This window comes from Urocitellus parryii, chromosome 2 (assembly GCF_045843805.1).
Source record: "Urocitellus parryii isolate mUroPar1 chromosome 2, mUroPar1.hap1, whole genome shotgun sequence".
NCBI lineage: Eukaryota > Metazoa > Chordata > Mammalia > Rodentia > Sciuridae > Urocitellus > Urocitellus parryii.
Genome location: NC_135532.1, coordinates 170,069,086 through 170,091,624, shown reverse-complemented (window position 1 = coordinate 170,091,624; position 22,539 = coordinate 170,069,086). Strand labels below are relative to the sequence as shown.

The 22,539-nt window shown below is 38.5% G+C and overlaps 1 protein-coding gene and 1 pseudogene across 2 annotated transcripts in view; one reads left to right on the top strand and one right to left on the bottom strand.

Moving 5' to 3' along the window:
* The window catches only part of Hspbap1 (HSPB1 associated protein 1), a 77,093-nt gene that overhangs the window by 49,472 nt on the left and 5,082 nt on the right, over positions 1–22,539 (top strand). For both annotated transcript variants that reach the window (XM_026393963.2, XM_077795353.1), the window contains 3 exons: positions 6,879–7,015; positions 10,117–10,288; positions 17,232–17,315. In XM_026393963.2, the coding sequence (XP_026249748.2) occupies positions 6,879–7,015; positions 10,117–10,288; positions 17,232–17,315 (393 nt within the window). The remainder of the gene's footprint in view (positions 1–6,878; positions 7,016–10,116; positions 10,289–17,231; positions 17,316–22,539) is intronic.
* LOC144252513 (NADH dehydrogenase [ubiquinone] 1 beta subcomplex subunit 11, mitochondrial pseudogene) lies at positions 20,406–20,895 on the bottom strand (annotated as a pseudogene).

Sequence of the window (22,539 nt, the reverse complement as noted above, 5' to 3'; positions counted from 1 at the left end):
AAGCTTAGGGGCTGGGATTATAGTTCAATGATAGAGCGCTTGCCTAGTATGTGTGAGGCACTGGGTTCAATCCTCAGCACCACATAAAAAATAAATAAAATAACTGTATTGTGTCCATCTACATCTAAAAAAAAAACTTAAAAATTTTTTCAATGGCTGGGATTGTAGCTCAGTGGTAGAGCACTTGCCTGGCATTTGTGAGGCATTGGATTTGAGTCTCAGCACCACATATAAATAAATAAAATATAGGGCCATTGACAACTAAAAATATATTTTTAAAAAATATTTTTTAAAAGAGGTAAGGTCATTGTGGAATTATATGTGACCAGTTTATGATTTAGGCATGGAAAATGTTAGAATGAGACAAATTTTCATGTGACAAATTAACAGCAATTCTCTGTGATCACTAGCCTGTTGTAGGTGAAAGAACAAATATTTCTGAGTTGGGGCATTCCCATATCCTGCATAAGCTAACGTGAGCTCATTTAACCTGTTTGAAACCTAGATTTCTTGTCTGGTAAGCAGAGATGGAGGTACTATGTGAAGGTATTCTTAAACTATTTCACCAAATAATATACTTTTAGAACAAAACAACTTAAGAATTAATTATTTTTTAAGATTGAATTATTTTGAGTTATGAACTGCCTGGTAGGCTGAAAGAAGTTACCATTCTCTCTTATATAACCATCTTACCAGTTTTTCTTCAGGTTTGTTGTTTTGTTTTGTTTGGTGGAGACTGTAAGATTACAGATGATTCAGTTACTTATACAGCATTTTAAAAATGGTGTCTTATCCTGTAAGAGTTATTTAACTCATTAATTGGAATAGGTTTAAGAGCTATTCAAGTATAGAATAAAAATAGATCAAATAATCTATCTCAGTAACTCAGCAACTTTTGAGCATGTTCTATATTCACTGTGAAAGAAGTTGAAGAAGCCATTTTGAGTAAAATAAAAGACTGGGATGTCATAGGACTTTAAAGTCTAATGTGGAAACCAAGCTTTGCTATTGAAGAGTATAAAATTGCCTATTGAATTTCAATGTAATTCATTATTTTTTTACTTAATGTATTAGAATATAGTACCTTATCAAGAATGTTGAAACATATACATTAATTACTTATAGTAGAAAACTCAGAATAGAATTAGCCTAACTAAATGCTTAATAGTGATCTTTTTCCTTGTGTAAAGAAAGTTGGGAGATGGACTGACTACCATTCTATACAGAGAGGGCTGAAATGGAGGCTCCATCATACTGAAGAACCCAGCCAGGTTCTTCCTGTCTTTATGCTCTCTCCTTTCCATGCATGCTTACATCTTCCAGCCCTCTCATGTTCCAAAATAGCCATCGCAGCTATATTCTGGAAAGGAAGAAGGGCAAAAGTATACTCTCAGCTCTGTCTCCCTTCTAAGCTAGTGTCCCAGAGGTCTCACTGAAACTTTTTTCTGCATATGGTTGCTATTCAGTCTCATGTCCTCACTTAGCTACAGAGGAGGCTGGGAAATGGAGGTCTCTAAGGTGGACACATTATCTCCCCTAAAGAAATCAGGGATTAAGTATGAAGAAAGATAGGCAATTTCTGCCAGACTCTGTTCATGGAAAGTCATGAAAAATTGAAGCAAGATTTACATTGTAAAAGCATTTACATTGTAAAAGGGACAGTTCCTCTGGGGTCTCTGTGTGCAGCAATTAGAGGGACTCAGAGAATTGTAGCAGTACAAGGAGGATTTCAAAGAGCAGTGCTGTCCTTTGTCTCATCATCCTGAGGTCATTCTTAATGCATGGCCAAGGATGTTCTTCCCAGTAGGGGAGGGAGGCTTTTAAAGTCAGTAGGAATAGCAATTTCCATGCAACCACAGGAACAGCAGTTTCAAGGGGAGATGCTCTGGCCAGCTGCCTGGGGCAAGCCACCTAACAGTCATTTTATTTACCAGTTAATAGGTTGACAATCTGCTGTCCTCCCTGAAGCACAGGAGAGGAAAAAGCAAAGTTCCTTTAGTACTGTTAGTACTATTAAGTATTGATGCATTCATTCATTGTTGAATGATGAAGACAGAGAAGGAGGAAAACCAAATTTCAGCCATTTCTGACCTCTTAATTTATCATGCAGTTGTGCAATAGCAATAGAAATGGCCATTTGACTGTTTTGTGGGGAGGGAATAATTTTTTTATATTGTTGTCTCCATCTAGATTGTAAAGTTCTTGATACTGGAGACATTTGTGCCTTTCACGTTTTTGTTTCCATCCTTGACTAGCATGTTACATCAGTGATTCTCAGCTGTCTCAGATCCTGCTTACTGTTTATGATCCAGAAATGCTATTTGTAGATGATGTAATTACCTACACATGTAATTTTAAAGAATTATTAAAGTGCCTTACCTGTAAAGGAGAATTTAAAAGGTAGTAATTTACAACAAAATAATATTTTGATGTGTAAATGCTCTGTGAGTACATAGAAAACAATGGCATATTGATTAGTATGTGCAAAGGCCCTGGAAAAGCGAATTTACCTTTTTGGGAAGAGAAAGAAGGCCAGTGTGACTGAAGCCCGAGGTGGAGAATGGTTGAGATGTTGGAGAGTTGGGGGGGTGGGGGGCATGCAGAGAGAACATCTGGCAAAGCCAGGGAGGGACTTGGATTTTATGTTCAGAAGATCACTATTGTTGCTTGAAGCAGAGGACAGTGTGTTGGGAATCCAGCAGAGAGAGTGACTAACTTTGCATGACAGAGAATGGAAGTGTTCAAAGCAGGACTTTTAGAGAAAGAGAGAATTTTAATATTTATTTATTTTTTCTTAGTTCTCGGCGGACACAACATCTTTGTTTGTATGTGGTGCTGAGGATCGAACCCGGGCCGCACGCACACCAGGCGAGCGCGCTACCGCTTGAGCCACATCCCCAGCCCAAAGCAGGACTTTTAAATTGCATCTTAAAGGACAGATTTGAATGGGGATGCGAGAGCTGTAGAAATGGAATATATGATAGCAGTTCTCATATCAGAACCTGTATCCCCTTCACAGTCCTGAGAAGTAATTTGTGGATGATATAATTACCTTCACGTCCAGTCTTTAAAATGCCCTAACTGTAAATTTAGAAGAACTTAAACAAATATGTGTAGATATTCACTCCTGACTAAAAGCCATGAACTAATCATATGCTTGTGCCTACCAGTGAGAAAAAAGTTCAGTGTAAAAGAATTAAAATAAAATTCCATTGAATCTTTCCAACATTTTGTATTTAACATTAAAATCATAGCTAAATGGGTATATTTGTATATTTACAGGCTATAGGCAGAGTCATTCACAGTGAAGTGATAGAAGTACAGACTGATACTTGATATGTATCTTGCTGATCCAAATGTCATGAGTTTGTGTTATTAATGATCTAATTTTTCAAAATGGTGAACAGCTCTTGATAAAGCTACAAAAACACAAGGTAAAATCCTCCCAATCATAGAGAATTTAGCACTGGAGATGAAATTCTGGGAATCACATAGAGGTTAATCTAAACATTATAAAACATCAAACAAAAATCAACAAGATTAAATTTAAGAGGAATAAATATAGGATCCTCATGGCTTTTCACTAGAATCTACTTATAAGTCATGACTAGGCAGCAAACAGGAAAAAAAAAAAAAAAGGCAGGCCCAGCTTGGTATAATTCAGTTGCTTAAAAATAAGCATGCTGTCTTGACAGTATATTAGCAGTATGATGTCCTGGCCATGGGTGGTTCAGGCGCATGTACAAAATACTGCTGAGGGTTCAGTTTGGGAGCCAGACTATGGAGGTGTAAAGGAAGTTGAAAGAACCACTGGAAAGAAAAGTTAATGTTACCAAGTCTAGGTTTAAGAAACAACAACCATAAAGGAGGAGTAGTTTTCCAGATAATTTAAAGATTGCAATTTTTGGAAAAAGAGAAAATAAGTTTGTTCTCTGTATCTATAGAAAGTAGATCTGGGACCCTTTCCTGAAAGTTACAAGAAAGTAGATATTGAGCAGTCAACACATACTTGCTTACCCCTTTTCAGTGATGGTGTAAATAGAATATGCTGGAGATAGATAGGTGGTTTCTCACGACTTTTCTAGCTCTTGAATGAATGTGAGTAGACTCCAGGATGGCTTACCCCGCCAAGCACACGTTTTGGTTTCACAGCCAAACAGGTTCCCAGTTTCTAGCAAGACTCAAGGAAGATTCCATTGGACCTGTACTAACTAGACATTTGTAGTTACCCAAAAGTAACTGAACTCAGTTGGGTTAGGGTTAGGGTTAGAAAGAAAATCCCAACTCTGAAGAGACTATAGAGGGAAAGCTGATTTGTAGGTAGCTCACCCTGGTCAAATCATTCTAAAAATAATTCTGCTTTTTTAAAGTTATTAATGTGCCAGAAAAGAAGTCTCCTGACTTCTCAGTTTCTCATACCATAACCCCCACTCTGTAGAAAAAAATCTTCCCTTGGTAATGCTTCCTGAAACAGGGCTCCAGAACAGAGTTTTTCACCCAGGGTTGGTTTATGAAGTCCTTGAAGTATTTCTGAAATATTTTGGTTGTATACATTTTTCTAAGAGGGGCATTGGCATTCATTAGATTCCCAAAGGGTTATATCTTTTAAAATTAAGAATCAAGTTAAGTGGTCCTTTTCTTAACTAAGGCAAATCTCCCTTTTTTTCCTTTTTATAGTGAATGTCTTTCAGCTGCCCTTAGTTAAATTCTTCTGAGGTATCAAAAGTTGTTTGAGGAGTAGGCTAATTGGAAAACTCCCTTAAGCTCCCTGCTTGGGCCTGTGACCCTTCTATTATGATCTTAGAATATCCTCTGCTTATTTCTGATACAGCACTTGTCATGTTATATCAAAAGGCTCTGTTGATGGGACCATCTTCCATTATTGGCTTTGAAGGGCAGGCCTGTGTTATATTTATTTTTTAATTCCCAGAATTCAGCATCACACCAGGTATATGATGGATGCTCAAAAGTGTTGAACCATTTACCCATAATTCAACAGACTCTATTTTCCCTCCCGCAGCCTGTATATTTCAAGCGCTGACCCTGAGCCAGGTACTATGTTAGGCATCCATGCAGAGGGATTTTTGCCACCCACCCCAAACTGTATAATAGGACTGACCCTGCTGTAACAGCTATCACTCAAGAGGACAATGAGTTTGTTCTTTCTAGTCTTCCTCAAAAACATTTTTATATGTCTCTTTATTTTTCTATTTTTTATTTATTTGGTACTGGGGATAGAATCCAGGGGTACTTAACCACTGAGCCACATCCTCAGTCATTTGTTATTTTTATTTTGAGACAGGATATCGCTAAGTTGTTTAGGGCCTCACTAGTTGCTGAGGTTGACTTTGAACTTGCAATCCTCTTGTATTCAGCCACTGGAATTACAGGCGTGCACCACTGTGCTGGGCTCATAGTATTTTTTTTAGTTATTTATTTTTTATTCTAATTTGTTATATATGACAGCAGAATGCATTACAATTCACGTTACACATATAGAGCACAATTTTTCATATCTCTGGTTATATATAAAGTATATTTACACCCTTCATGTCTTCATACATGTACTTAGGGTAATGATGTCCATCTCATTCCACCATCTTTTTTACCCTCATGCCCTCTCCTTTTCCTCCCACCCCTTTACCCTATTTAGAGTTCATCTAATCCTCCCATGCTCCCCCTCCCAACCCCACAATGAATCAACCTCCTTATATCAGAGAAGAAAATTTGGTTTTTTGGGGATTGGCTAACTTCACTTAGCGTTATATTGTCCAACTCCATCCATTTACCTACAAATGCCATGATTTTATTCTCTTTTAATTCTGAGTAACATTCCATTATGTATATATGCCACATTTTCTTTATCTATTTATCTACTGAAGGGCATCTAGTTGGTTCCACAGTTATCTATTGTGAATTGTGTTGCTATAAATATTGATGTGGCTGTGTCCCTGTAGAATTCTGTTTTTAAGTCCTTTGGGTATAGACTGAGGAGTGGGATAGCTAGATCAAATGGTGGTTCCATGCTTATAAGTATTTTTAATCCCATGGATTTGGGTTAGATTTGGCCCTATTTTCTTGAGCTACAAGCTACTGACTCCTAATTACAGGCTTTTCTCAGTGGTTGACAGGCAGGATTTGACTACAGGAGTCAAGGAGAATCCAAGTCCAGAGCTCTGAGCCATCTATTCTAAAATTCTTTACACTTGAGGAATATTTGACTGGGGGGGGGGGGGAGCGAAAGTCATCTTGGTGTGTATTTCAAAAGCCATGTTGTAACACATCCACCTGAAGACTCAGGTTTAGTAGGTAAGAGCTAAGGATCCAGCATTGATAGTTTTAAATGATTCTACTAATCATTCTTTTATGTGGTCATTGAAGTAAAAAAATTAGTAAGTTGCTCATGCCTACAAATATCTGCACAACCTAAGGGACTCTAGCTTCCTGACTTCCTAAATTGAGCTTCTGCAGTATGTCCACGGCACTCCCTGTTCCTACTGCATGAAACACTCTTCCCCAGGGAGCTGCATAATTATGTCTGTTGCTAGTTATCTCCAACAGATCTAAGCTTCATCTGGGCAGGCATTTTTGTCTGTTTTGTGTATTCATCGAAAGCTTTAGAACAGTTCCTGGCATGTTGTAAGTAGTTAGTGTATATTTAACGAATAACTACTGTTAGTGAGGGTATTCAGATATGTTTTTGGTTAAAATGATTGTTTTTACACTGCCCTGGAAACCTGTCCTCCTCCTCATCAGTAGCATTTTCTGCAAGAAATTATTGTAAGTGCCAAAAACAGATGTGTTAAGTGAAAATGTACAACACTGCCAACAGAGGGGCCAGTTAGTTCTTGATGGACTGTACCTTCATTTCAAAACAGGACGTGATATGGTCTGATTTTGGTTTTCCTGGAAGAAATGGACAGGAAAGTACATTGTGGATTGGCTCCTTGGGAGCCCATACCCCCTGTCATCTGGACTCCTATGGTTGCAACTTAGTATTCCAGGTACAAGGAAGGTAATGCACAAGGGTCGTGTGTGTGTGTGTGTGTGTGTGTGTGTGTGTGTGTGTGTTCATGTGCACATGCAAGCAGGGACAGAGGAATGTGTACTGAGTGTGCAGGAGGACCCCAAGCCTTACTCCCAGCCTATCCTGTTAGCCTGCCCTAAGCCAGAACAGTCCTCTTTGCCTCTGGATCTGTTTCCTTTTTTGTGAACTGAGGGTAACAGGTGAAATGGTGGTTTCCAAGCCTCTCAGCCATGATCAGGATTGTCTTCAGAACTCCCATTTCAGCTGGGCTCCACTGGATTTTTTATATTATATTAGAGTATATAGGTTTATGTTTTCCAAACTTTTCTTTAAAAGCAGGAGCACCCTTTCTTCAACTCTCAGTAAATAAAAGCAGAGCAGTTAGTTGAAAGGAGGAGTTGAAAGGAGGAGTACTTCAACTGTTGCCCTCAAGCCCGAGGGGATACCAAGGAGTCTGGATCAAATCCTTTTTATGGCACTTTTCAACTATAAATTTCAGTTTGGACCTACCTGTAGACACAGTGCTATAAAGTACTACCTTAGATCAGTTTTTATCTCCATCTGTGGACCCATAAAATATAAGGGCCAAGACCACAGTACTTTTGATAGCCCTAGATTTCTGGAGCTCCGTGAGAGTGTAAGGTTTCTGCTGCCTAGAGGATGTATTCAGATGTCCTCTGTGCAGCCTTATTTTCCCCTAATTAATGATGCCCCAGTCTTCTCTTCTGGCTTTCTGGTCCTTTGTTGGGCAGAATTAGGGGAAAACAGAAATGGCTATGTGCAAGTTCTCAGAATCATTAGACATGAAATGATTAGGAGCAGATCCAAGAGAACATCACATGTGAGGGTTCACAGAACTAGAGTGGTCTGGGAGAGTCCACTATTGGATCCATCAAGTCTCTGTAGAGGGCTTAGAATGTCTGGGCCTCACTGCTGCAGTCTGTAGATGCAACAGTAAATCAAGTGTGCATGGTCTCTGCCCTTATGGAGTTAATTCTGAAATCTGCTAAGAGAAGACCTTGTTTTAAGCAGTTACTTCTCGTGTGTTCTGAATTGGGAAATAAGCCAAAGAAATTCCAGTTGTAAAAACATTACCAAAAAGTGCTCAAGTCCTTTCTATAATATGAAGTTAATAAACTTTACTGTAACTTTGTAATAGAGCATATATTCTGTCTTCATATGGCTCTGGAGAAATAAAATACCTTTAGTAAGTGTCCATTAAGGTTCCACGTACCTCTCTACCCTAGGAGGGCTTACAGCTGGAGTGCAGGCAGGCCCACAGATAGCTGAGATAGAAGGCAGACTGTACATGCCCTTGAGGAAAAATTCACTGAGCTCTGGACTGAAAAGAAAAGGTAATGTTCCCATTGAAAGATCAAAGATGATTTCATGGAGGAGCTGCTGGGTGTGGAGGGCTTTAAAGGGTGTTTGAGTGCTCAAATGACAGATGAGAGGAGCTCTCGAAAGCTTGGGATGTGTAGCAGACCTTGTAAAAATCCAGTGTTAAGTTTTGCACCAGGAAGAGCGGGATTGGGCAGGAAAGGCAGGCTACAGCGTGAAGGTCTTAACTCCCAGACAAAAGCTGCTTATTCTCTGTTCCTTCAGCATGCAGAACCATGAGAGTTTTTTTGAGAAGGGGATTATGTGATGGTCAACTAGAAGGACCCACAGATTTAACATTTGAAGCAGATTGGATGGGTTGACTCTTCCTTTGTGAAATACTGACCTGGTGCAGTGGGAGGAGCCAAGATCTGGAGAAGCCAGATCTGCAACCCTAGTTCCTGTCCCCAATAACATGAGGTTATTGGGTTTCTCTGCCACTGGTACACTGGGTTTCTCTGCCACTGTTTTGAAAATGAAATTAGACCTATGATCTTTTCAGAGCCCTTCCAGCTCTAGCATTCTAAACAAATTAAATACTGAAAATTTGTTCTAAACTAGCCATAGATACAGTGGAGTGGAGCAGCTTTATTACCTCAGAGCTTTGAGATGAGGCCATCAGCTGATGGCTTTGTAAATTGATAAGCTGCCTTTAGTTTCAAACTGAATTTCTGCAAAACAATGTATTTTATTTACTACTTCTGTAAAACCTTCAAATTTCTAAACTAAAAATGACTTGAATATGTATTTTTATTTTTTTAGTTGTAGATGGATACAATAACTTTATATATTTTTTATGGGGTTCTGAGAATCGAACCCAGTGCCTCACACCTACTAGGTAATCTCTCTACCACTGAGCCACACCCCCAGCCCTTTAATATATAATTTTTAATTTGAAAACAGTAGTCATTGTTTCCCTGTTCAGAAAGGACTTGGTAACCCCAGGGGTAACTGCCAGGGGTCACAGGAGGGCTTTAGGACTTCTTTTCTCAGAAGTAGGGTTTGTTTTTTGTTTTTTTTCTTTGCTTCCTATCTGTGTCTTCCTGTCTGCATCTCTGTTGTTCTCACACTTCTCCCCCTTTGGCCTCTGATGTCCTCCCTCTATTGGCCTAAGTATGGATGTGTCAAGTGTGTTGTGAATTAAGATTTGTTATCTCCTTTTTTCAAAAAAGTCTAAATGAATAAAACATTTTACAGTTTTCTCTATTTGAAATTTCCTATATCATACCACTTTTTACTAATGTGACTTTATTTGTACATTTCTCTTCCTTAATGGATTAACTTAACAAATGCTTAAATTCAGAGAGGGAGGAGTCTGGAAACAATTTGGTGGATGGAATTATGGGCATTTAGTTTGCATATGGTATGAATACAGATATGAAAGGGTGAGGGTTATTTTGAGTAGCTCCAGAATCAAGAATCAAGGTGATGTATGAGGAGGCACACTTTGATTGGAGACATGAAAAAATGATCCTACAAACTATGTCTTGTCCCATCATAAAAGGGGCTGCCTCAGCAGGTCAGGAAGTCCAATAGTAGTGAGGAACCTATAACAGGTGTCTGTAGAGCATTGAATGAGAGACAGTCAGGTGCCTGTGTTCCTCCAGGGATTGATTGTAAATGGGTAAACATGAGCATTTAGCTGCTGCCTTCTTACATGTTTTGTCTCAAGTTCACAGTCCTAACTTACATCTTATTTTTTCAATTAGGAAAAGATGGCATCTCTTTCCTCCTGAAGATACGCCTTTCCTTTATCCAACTAGAATCCCTTATGAAGAATCTAGCGTGTTCAGTAAAATCAATGTTGTCAATCCTGATTTAAAGCGTTTTCCTCAGTTCCAGAAAGCTCGAAGACATACGGTCACGCTGAGCCCAGGACAGGTAATGGGGCTTTAAAACATTATGAGCCATCAGTGGACACCACAGCTGTAACTCTCTGAAATCCTTATTTCATGTTCTTCTCCCTCTGTAAAAATGAGAATGGTTTCCTTTGTGCTGTTGGCATAGCTTCCCCAACTCTGGGGCTTCGGCACCTGCATCTCTGCTTCACAAACCCCTGGAAAGGAGATGGGAGAGGGAACACAGCGCCTTCTATTGGTGAAGAGGGAAATAGACTTTGGAAAAAGATGAGCCCACAAAGCCATTTCTATTCAGGTTAAGAGAGTTTCAAGCATGGGTACCTGAGCATCTCTGCAGTATTTATTCACAGTTAATGTCTATTCAGGGATGGGGTTGTAGCTCAGTGGCAGAGTATTCGTCTCCTGTGCGTGAGGCACTGGGTTCAATCCTCAGCACCACATAGAAAAATAAATAAATAAAACAAAGATATTATTTCCATCTACAACTAAAAAAAAGATTTTAAAAAATATCTGTTCAAGTACAATAATACTGAACCTATGTACATAAACTAGGTTGGAATGTATCCAGGTAGTGGGCAACACATGCAGAGATAATTAAGGATGGTTTATTTCTGGGAAAGAAAGTTGACTATTTCTGAACTATTTCTAAAGGCATTATACTTAGTGCTGCTACTCAGTGGGGAAAACTTCTTTACCACATTGGCATTGCTATCCAATATTTTATTAGCAATATGAAAACTTTTTCATAATCTTTTTAAAAATTTTTCTATTTTTATAAATTCATAAAATTTATCTTAATTTTGCATCATAATTATACATCATAGTGGAATTCTTTGTCATATATTTGTATATACACACAATGTAACAATATAATTTGGTCAGTTTCATTCCCCAGTTTCTCCCCTTCTTCCCTCCTCCCTCTTCCAGTTCTCTTCCTCTATTCTGCTGGTTCCCTTTCTATTTTCACAAGATTCCTCTTCCCATCTTTTTTTAAAAATCTTTTTCCCTCTAGTTTCTACATATAAAAGAAAACATACCACCCTTGACTTTCTGTGTCTGACTTATTTGACTGAACACAATATTCTCAAGTTCCATTCATTTTCCTGAAAATGACATTATTTCATTCTTTTTTTATAGAAGACAAAACTCCATTGTGTGTATATACCACATTTCCTTTATCTGTTCATCTGTTGATGGACACCTAGGTTGGTTCCAGTATTTGTTGTGAACTGTGCTTCTATAAAACATGAGTATCCATATGTGAGTAGAGTCTGATCACTAATTCTTTAGGATAAATCCCAAGGAGTAGTATAGCTGGGTCATATTCCTAGTGTTCCATTCCTAGTGTTTTGAGGAACCTCCATACTGATTTCCATGGTGGCTGTACTAATTTATAGTCCTACCAACAGTGGCAAGTAGTCCTTTTCCCCATATCCTCTCCAATATTTATTATTATTTGTATTCTTTTTAAAATATTTTTTAGTTGTCGATGAACCTTTATTTTATTTATTTATTTATGTGTGGTGCTGAGATCTTTTTTCCCAAAAAAATATCTGTTTATTCATTTGCCCATTTATTGATTGGGGTTTTTGTTTTGGTTTGGTCTGGTCTGGCTTTTGGTGGTGTAAGTTTTTTGAGTTCTTTATATATTATGGATATTAATCCTTTGTCAGAAGAGTAGCCAGGAAAATTTCTTTTCTCTCATTCTTTAGGTTCTCTCTTCACACTCTAAATTGTTTCCTTTGCTGTGTAGAAGCTTTTTAATTTGCTGCTATCCCATTATTGGTATTATTTCCTGAGCTTTAGAAATCCCATGCAGAAAGTTGTTGCTTGTGTCTAAATGTTAGAGTGTTGATCCTACATTTTCATTTAGGAGTTAGGAAAGTTTTGGTCTAATTCCTAGGTCTTTGATCCATTTTGAGTTGATCTTTGCGCAGCAAGCGATAAGAATCTAGTCTCATTCTTCTACATTAAGGATTTCCAGTTTTCCCAGTACCATTTGTTTAAAAGGCTGTCTTTTCTCCAATATATGTTTTAGGCACCTTTGTCAAGGATCAGCAGACACTATCTGTATGGTTTTATCTCTGTGTCTTCTATTCTGTTCCATTTGTCCATGTTTCTGTTTTTATGCCAGTACCATACAGCTTCTGTTACTATAGCTTTATAATATAATTTGAAGTCAGATATTGTGATCCCTGCAGCATTGCTCTTTTTGCTTAAAATTGCTTTCGCTTTTCTGGATATTTTATTCTTCCAAATGAATTTTAGGACTTTTTTTCCTTAGTTCTGTGAAGAATGTCATTAGTATTTTGGTAGGAATTACATTGGATCTGTATATCACTTTGGACAGTATGGGTATTTTAACAATATTAATTCTGCCTATCCATGAACATGGGTGGTCTTTCATCTTCTTCAATTTCTTTCTTCATTGTTCTATCATTTTCATTACAGAGATCTTTCACCCCTTAGATTTATTCCTGGTGTTTTTTGTGTGTTCATTTTGTTTTTGGTTATGGGGATGGGGGGCAAGGAGATAGTGGTATTGTGAATAGGATTGTTCTCCTGATTTTTTTTTTCCTAGAAAATTCATTATTGGTGTATAGGAAAGCTATTGATTTTTGTATGTTGATTTTGTATCCTGCTACTTTGCTTATTTTTTAAATTAGTTCTAGCAGTCTTCTCATGAAGCTTTTTGGATCTTCTAAGTATAGGATCATATTATCTCCAAACAGTGATATTTTGACTTCTTTCTTTCCTATTTGTATCCCTTTTATTTCTTTCTCTTACCTAATTATTCTGGCTAGAATTTCAAGTGCTAAATTAAATAGGAATGGTGAGAGTGAACATCCTTGTCTTGTTCTGAATTTTAGAGGAATACTTTCAGTTTTTTCGCATTCAGTATTATGTTGGCTTTGGGTTTATTGTACATAGACTTTATGATGTCAAAGTGAGTTCCTTCTGTGCCTAGGGGTTCTTCATTGCTTTTATCATGAACAGGTGCTGAATTTTGTCAAAGGTTTTCTCTGCACCTGCTGAAATGACTAAATGATTTTTTTTTGTCCTTAATTCTATTTGTGTGGTGAATTACACTTATTGATTTATATATATTGAACCATGCTTTCATCCCTGGGATGAAACCCATTTGGTCTTTATGTATGATCTCCTTAAAATATTAATGAATATAATTTGTCAATATTTTACTAAGGATTTTTACATCTGTGTCCATCAGGGATACTGATCTACAGTTTTCCTCATTGATGTGTCCTTATCTGGTTTTGGTGGCAGGATGATACTGGCTTAATAGAATGAATTTGGAAGTGTTCTGCTACTTTCTATTTAATGTAATAGTTTGAAGAACATTGGTATTAGTTCTTATTTAAAGGTCTGGTAGAATTCAGCTGAAGTGATCCTAGGCTTTTCTTTGTTTGGAGACTTTATTTACTACTTCAATCTCATTGCTCGTTATTAGTGTGTTCAGGTTTTCTATATCGACTTGGTTCAATTTGGACAGGTCATATTTGTCTAGAAATGTATCCACTTATTTTATATTTTCCAATTTATTGTAATGTAAGTTTTCAAAATAGCCCTTAGTGATTCTATGGATTTCTGTGATATCTTTTATGATATTTTCTTTTTCACCTCTAATTTTATTAATTTGGTGGTTTTTTGTTTTTTGTTTGTTTGTTTGTTTTGGTTAGTTTGGCTCAGAGTTTATCAATCTCATTTATTTTTTCAAAGAACAAACTGTTTTGTTGATTAATTGTAATTTTAATGCTCTATTTCATTGATTTGGGCTCTGATCTTATTTCTTTCCTCCTACTGGTTTTGGAATTGGTTTGTTGTTTTTCTAGGGCATCAAATGCATCCTTAGGTTGTCAATTTGGGATCTTTCTGATTTCCTTATGTAGGCACTCCTAGATGTAAACTTTCCTTTTAGAATCACCTTCAGGGCTGGGGATATAGCTTAGTTGGTAGAGTGCTTACCTCGTATGCACAAGGCCCTAGGTTCAATCTGCAGCACCACACCAAAAAAAAAAAAAGAAAGAAAGAAAAAATCACCTGCAAAATGTCCCAGAGATTTTAATATGTTGTGTCTGTAGTCTCACTTGATTCTAAGAATTTTTAAATTCTGATTTCTCTTGTCATCATTCAAAAAGTATATTTTTCAATCTCCCTGTGTTTGTATAATTTCTGTAGTCTTTCTTGATGTTGATTTCTAATTTCATTCCATTATTATCTGATAAGATATAAGGAATTATATTGATTTTTTTTCATATTTTCTAAAGTTGCTTGGTGCCTAAAATATGGTCTATTTTGCAGAATTTTCCATGGGCAATTGAGAAGAAAATGATTTTGACATCTATTCTCTAGATGTCTGTTAAGAGGTTTTCATAATCTCTTATTATGGATGCTTTATTCCCTTGATTATTCCCCTCCCCTGTCTGTCTTCCTTCCATCACTCCCTTTTAACTGTCCCTCTTCCTGTTTCTTTCTCATTCAGGTACTGCCAACTCATACAATTTGACTTGATCAAGTTTCCTCCACCCTTAGCTCATTCCCCACTGACTTCTTTCCCCTCAGCCTCTGACAACCACTAATTTATTTTCTGTCTGCATAGGTTTGCTGTGATTTTAGGTATTTCACATAAGTGAGACCAGACACATATGACCTTTTATGTATGGTTTCTTTTGAGCGTCATCCATGTTGTAGTATGTTAACATCACTTTATTCTTCTTTAAGATTCAATAATATTCTGTTATATAGATTCCTGTATATATTAAAGGAATCTATATACATTTCTATATACATTCACATGTCTTTATTCATTTAATGAATTTATTCATTCATTAGTTGATGGACATTGGGTTATTTCCACTTTTTATGATAATTCTATTTTGAACATTGGTGTACAAATTTTTGTATGAACATACGTTTTCATTTCTCCTGGGTTAGGTACCTAAGAGTATAATTTGTAGATCATATTGTAATAGTGTGTTTAACTTTTTGAAGAATTACCAACCTGTTTACTATAGAGGCTCTACAGTTTTACATTTCCCCCAATAATCTGTGAGTGAAGAATTTTTTCACTTTTTCCCCCACCCTTGATATATTTTTTAATTATTATAATTCCTATAGCCATTCTAGTAGGTATGAGATAGTTGCCAATTCATTTTTTCTTCCATCTTTAGTAGCCAAATTTGAATGACTGGTTTTGTCCATCAGATTTCCTTACATGCTGCCTGTTCTTTGGTTAACCATGTACAAGTTCTCTCTCACCACTTTACTGAAACTGTATTTTATGATATAAGACATTCATGTCTGTGTTACTCAGCTCTCAATCACTGTGACAAAATACTGAGAAAATAAACTTAATAAGGGAAAACATTTGTTTTGGCTCATGGTTTCAGAGGTTTCAGTCCATGGTCACGTGGCTCTGTTGCTTTGGACCTGTGGTGGCACAGCACATCGTGGTAGGAGTGCATAGCACAAGTAGATACTGCCATTATGGTGGTGGGGATGCAAAAGATAGAGACAGAATGGGGCTTGGGCCCCCATATCACTTTCAATTGCACACCCCCAGTGACCTAACTTCTTTCCACTGTGTCCCACCTCTTAAAAGGCCTACCACCTTCCAGTGGCACCACAGACTCTCAACACATGGGCCTTTTAGGGACACTTCAAAATATATGAACCTCTTTTATTAGGAGTGTGGGAAGCTCTGGAGATTTAACCCAGAGATACTTTACCACTGAGCTACATCCCCAGCCCTTTTTGTTTTTTAATTTTGAAACACAGTGTCACTGAGTTGCTTAGGGCCTTGCTAATTTGCTGAAGCTGACCTTGAACTTGCGATCCTGTATTAGTCTCCTAAACCACTGGGATTACAGGCATGTGCCACCATACCTAGCCCATATCCACCTCTTAGTAACTAAATCCAATGGCCTTTTTAATGCCCAGTTTTAAAAGGAACTCTTCCCATCTCCAAACCCTGCCCCATTAGAGCAAGTGTCACTGGTTTCCTAAATCCAAAAGCTTCAGATCATCCTCATTTGCCATTCTCAGCCTTCAGTAGGCAGTCTCATACTGAGTCTGAGCAGTTACCATTCTTCTTGACTTTGCACGTTGCTTTTGTCTAGTAAAACTTCCTGTTTAGATCTTTCAGTAATTGGACCATCACGAGAATCTCCTGTCCTTTTCAGACTTGCTCTTAATGTTACTCTTTTAACCATCCTCCTACTCAGAATTTCTCAGTGTCTCCAAAGCTACAGGATGAAATCCCCATTCTTTATTCTGGATTCAGAGTCCACCACAGGCCCTCACATGGTTTTCCCAACTTACCTCCCGTCACTCCTACTGCAGCCGTAAGTCTGACATATTCAACCGTCTACCTCTTCTGCCAGTGTTGCTTCTTCCTGGCATGTGCTCATTCTCTTCTTCCTGGCATGTGCTCATTCTCTTCTCTAATTTCTCTCTGTGCCCTGGTTCAAATCACACTTTCTCCATTCCCTAGTTGCATCCTGCTTCTCCCACTTTTGAAGTTCTCAAGCCCCGAATGTCCTCTCATTTACTCGGGCCATCTTCTTACATGTGTCTTCTCCTGGGCTCGATTGGGGACTATAAAAGGACAGAAACTGTGTCCTTCACTTTTGCCTGTGCCCTTCCTCAGAATGCATTCAGCTGTTCTGCAAGGAAAACCTTGAATCTCAGAAGCCTTAAAAGGTGGGCAGAGGAGGCTCAGGAGAAGGAGAGTAGAGAAACTGGCAGAAGCCTAGGTACAACACATTAACTTAACGAAGAAAGGAATAAAAGGAAAAAAGACTGTGGTATTTTTTTTTCTTCTTTCCCTTTCCTTTATGAATTCATTTGGCTTTTCCCCCCCTCTAGCAGCCTCAATCAGGGTCTGATTCTAATGTAATAATGAAATGTCCTGTTATTATGCTAACTGTTTTTTGTTTGGTTTTCAGGTTCTGTTTGTCCCTAGACACTGGTGGCATTACGTCGAGTCCCTTGATCCTGTCACTGTCAGTATAAACTCATGGATTGAACTGGTACTTTCTTTTGTTGTTTATTTTCTTATAAAAATGCACAAAGTCCCTGCTTTTGATATATAAAGCCTGTCTATAAAATTTGGCAATTAATTTATTTAACTGACACTCTGATTGATTTGATTTGATACGCTATGATTCTGTCTTCTGTTGATGGACATTTACATTGGAAATAGAATTCTTAGAGGCACTCCACTCTCCTTTTTCAAAGGACCCACGTGATGGGCACTGTTGTTGACATGCAGAGCCCTCTGCCGTCACCAGTGTTGTTAAGATTGTGTTGGAACTGGAGAGATCTGCTGTATGTGCTCAATGGAGGCAGTCCCATCCCACACCGTCTTGTTCTGGAAGTATCTGCTTCTGGATTCAGGGCCCTCATTGCTAGTTATAGAATTCTTAGTCTCAACTTATATATTTTTTCAAAGCAGAGTCTTTCGGTACTTGGTTTTTATCATTGATTTCTGCCAGAAACCTTTTCTCACCAATATGGTATCCTGAATCCTGGTTACCTGCTCTGTTTGACAACTACAATAGCTGCCTGTTATGCTCATGTCTGTCCCCTTAATTCGAGGCCTTAATTGCATCTGTGCCCTCTTTAATCCCAGGGCCTCATTGCATCTCTGATCTCCTTAACCCAAATCCTTGATTGCATTTCTCTAACTCTCTTTGTAGCTTCCTCCTCCCCCACAGTCAGTGTTCACTCTCCTTTGGTAACAGGAAGGACTTTGGAACATAAAAACATATCAGTAAAGAAACTAGAGGTTTGGGTCTTGCAAGAAGAATAGATTCAGGGGACATGTGGCAGGTATCTTCAAATACTTGAAAAAGAAAATGTACTGTTTCAGCAACAATGGATAGGGCTATTCGCAGTAAGGAGTACTGCACAGAAAGCTGCTCCATATAGACGAAGGTGGGGGGAGTGGTATAAACTTTGGAGTGTAGGTGAAAAGTGTGGCAGGAGGTGAGTAGACACAGGAATCTGCTTGAAGCTTGCTGAACTGGAGTTGGAGTAGATTTGCAGTGCCGTCCTTAGAGCCCACCTCTGCTGCCAGTGCCAATGTCACATCTCCAGTAGCCCTAAAGCAAGCTCCTCTGTTGTTCAACAGTAGAGCTGTCGTCTGCCTGCGTATAGTCATATATATATATGTGTGTGTATGTGTGTGTGTATATATATGTGTGTATACATATATATATGTAATATTTTATTAGTTGTTCTGGATATTTATTTATTTATTTATTCATTTATATGTGGTGCGGGGGATCGAACCCAGAGCCTCACACATGCCAGGCAAGTGCTCTACCACTGAGCCACAACCCCAGCCCCAAATAATATATTTTTAAGATGTTCCATTTACATTAAAATCCCAATACTGATATTACTATTAAGCATAAAACTTGTAAGTAGAATTGGAAATTTCATTGCAATTCTTTTCATCATTAGACTATAGCCCATGAAAGGGAGGAGAGTACAAAGGGTTTGTTCAAAGTTTCAATGTAGCCAGGCAAAGTGGCACATGCCTGTAATCCCAGTGATTCGGGAGGCTGAGGCAGGAACATCGTAAGTTCAAAACCAGCCTCAGCAAAAGCACGGTGCTAAGCAACTCAGTGAGACCCTGCCTCTAAATAAAGGGTTGAGTGTCCCTGAGTTCAATCCTTGGAACTGCCCCCACCCCAAAAAAAAGTTTCATTATAAAGGAATTCTTTTCATTTGTGGCTGTGTTGATGATATTCCATTAGGTTCATTTGAGGAGTTTTTCTTCATTTTTTGGTCTAATTTAATAATCAACATGTAAATCATTTGATTTGCCAAAACTGTATTAAAAGGTATGCTCACAGACATCCCCATTTCATCCCTGTCTCCTCCACCCCATTCCTCCCAGCCTCTGTAAGGATCCATTTTTATTCATTTCTAGTTCATCATTCAAGTGTGTCTTTTTTCTGCAAGTGTGTGTGTGTGTGTGTGTGTGTGTGTAAAACTGATGAGTATGTTTATCTGTGCAAATAAGTATATACAATTTACTTTTGTGCATATATAGTTACTTCCTCTCTTTCTTACACAGAAAGTAATAAACTATAGTGTTCTGTGCCTTATTTTTTAATTTAAAAATGATATCTTCAATTTGCCTACATAATAGTACAGAGAAATCATCATTTGTTTCTAAACAGCTATATACTACCCAATCGTGAGAACACACCACTATTATTCAGTAGACCCCCTGTGGATGGACATTTGCATTCTTTCCAATCTTGTGTAATTACAAATAATGCCAGTGAATAACCTTGTGCATTTTTTGTTTGTTGAAGTACATCCCTGGGGAAGATTAAAAGTGGGTTTACCAAGTTGTAGGATAAATATATCTTTAATTTTACTAGGTTTTACCAAATCCAATCCAGTGAGACTGTGCCATTTTGCATTCCTACCAGGGGTGTAGGAGAGTGCCTGTTTCTTCCAGAGCCTTATAAACAGAATGTGTTGTCAGATTTTATTGGTTTTAGTTTGGGGGTTATAGTGAGAAAGACTTTTCCCTTTTCTGGGTCCTAAAGGAATTTGCCGATGTTTTCTTTTAGAAGCTGGATCACTTCATATTCGTTTGCATTTAGATCTCTTATTCTTTTGTAGGTTTTCACTATATGGTATAAAACCGACATCTAATTTTATCTTTTTCCAAATGGTGATATCACAGATGTCATAGGTTTAAATGTCACCTTAATCATATACTAAATATGTATATATCATAGGTCCATTCCTTCCACTGGGCTTTCTACCTGTTTTTCATCACTTCTACCCTGCTTTATTTAGAAAGGACTTACTATTTGTCTTTAATATCTGAAAGACTGACTTCTCTCATTACTTTTCTTTTTTTTTTCTTTTTTTTTTTTGATTTTTCAGTCCCTTTAAATACGCCCTCTGAGGAGTGGGTAGAATGGCAGGTAGCAGGTACGGAAGGTGGTGCATCTTTTTTTAATATTTATTTATTAGTTATTGGCGGACACAACATCTTTGTTTGTATGTGGTGCTGGAGCATCGAACCGGGCTGCACGCATGCCAGGCGAGCGCGCTACCGCTTGAGCCACATCCCCAGCCCCAAGGTGGTGCATCTTGAGCCCCACTCAGCAACTGGTCAGTCATCATCAGGCAGCTGGATTTTGCTGGGGTCAAAGCAGTTGGATTCCATGACGGGGAGGCCACTGGCCTCTCGGTATTTCACAAGCCTCTCAGCTTCCCGGCGGGCCCACTCCCGCATCCTGTAGTCAGGCAGATAAGCCACAAAGGTGGTGCCTAAGACCAGGACAATTGAGACACCAAAGAAGTAGATAACCCGCATGTTCCAGAGGTCCACAACAGGGTCCTTGTCGTAACCATGAGAGTCTGGGTTCTTCTCATAGAGGTTCTCGTCCTCGGGTTCTGGGTCCTCCTGCCAGCGCATGGTCGGTTCCAGCGGCCGCTTTCCCGCCACAGCAGACAGAGCGACCACAGCCCTTGAGTAGCTGGATTCCCAGCGAACGCAGGCAGCGGGGAGCCCTCGTATCGCCGCTCCGCCAAAAGGCGGCGATCGCACAAACCTAACAGCTGGGTCGCCATGACAGGTTGTGCTACAGGTTCTCAGGGGCGGAGACGGAAATGGAACTGTGCGCAGCTGCAGTTGACTCAACCGGGATCATTGTCGCTCCTCCCCCACCTCACTAAATAGATCCCGGGTTTGAGTTTGTGTTCATATGAGGCGGGGCGTCGAGGAGTCCTCCTTTCTCTCCCTTGTCATGGCCTCATGGGACCAACCTTGCTTTTATCCTCTTGGTCAGGCTGAGAAATTTCATCTTGATAGGAAGAAAGCGGTGACATCTGGCAGGCCCCGTGGGGAAAGAGCTCTCATTACTTTTCATATACTGTTTAAAGTCAACTTGTCTATCTTCAGGAGAAAAAAACCTACTGATATTTTGATTTAATCCATATTAAATTTCTTATCAACTTTATGATATTGAATTGTCCTGTCCAAGAATAAGATGCCTTTCCTCTTGTCCAAGTCCAGTTTTCTTTATTAAAGGAATATTTTAAACTTTTCCTCACTTAGGCATTGTACATTTCTTTTTAAAAAGTTTATTCCTGAGTATTTCATGTTTTTTTGCTGATTGGCAAGAAGGATCTGCTTTTCCCTTATATCTTATTACTGGGTATTGTTAGTATATGTGATGGTTATTGATTTTGGTATAAATTTGAATTATAAATTTGAATTATTTTGTTGTAATTTGTTATTGACTTTCTTAGGTTACCAAAAATGAAGATAGTTACTTCTTCCATTTTAGTTTGTTTGCCTATAGTTATTTTCCTTTTTCTGGTGATATTGGCTAGTACATCCAATTCAATAGTAAATAACAAAGATAACTGCTAAGAGCCACAGCCAAGTAATATGATGCATGGCATTTTTGGTTGAAAGGTGAGCCAGCTAGCCATTGAGATTATATGATTATGTTAAGATCTGCATTCATATGGATATTAGACTCCTGCTGTTCACCTCCGCCTGCTACGGGACTCCTGGAGAGTTCCCATTGGTTGGGGAAGTGCAGTAGGAGGGAATTCCGGGCGAGGAACTTCCTCTGGGGTTCTGGGAGTAGCCTGCAGTGTGTGGGGTGTGTGGATCAGCAATCTTCCCCGGGGCATACAGGGCATTGGCGGCAGTTTCAAAAATAAAGTTTGTTCCTGCTTGAGTGGCTCGTGATTTTGTGCCCAGCCAGACTGCAGCAGATAACAGGTATACTTGTTTTGTTCCTCACTTTATTTTTTAATTTTTATTTGTTCTTTTTAATAGACAGTAGAGTCTATTTTGGCATATTTGTACAAACATGGAGTATAACTTATTCTAATTAGGATCTCAGTCATGTATGTGTACATGATATTGAGATTCATGGGGTATACTCATATATGTATGTAGGAAAGTTATGTCAGATTCATTCCACTGTCTTTCCTATTTCCATTCCCCCCTCTCTTCCCTTTATTCTTCTCCTTGTCTAATTCACTGAACTTCTATTCTTCTCTCCCTCCCCCTTGAGTTAGTATACACATATCAGAAAGAACATTCAACCTTTGGTTTGGGGATTGGCCTATTTCACTTAGCATGATAGTCTCTAGTTCCATCCATTTGCTGGTCAGTGTCATAAAGTCATTCTTTTTATGGCTGAGTAATATTCCATTGTGTACAAAAAACACATTTTCTTTATCCATTCAATGTTG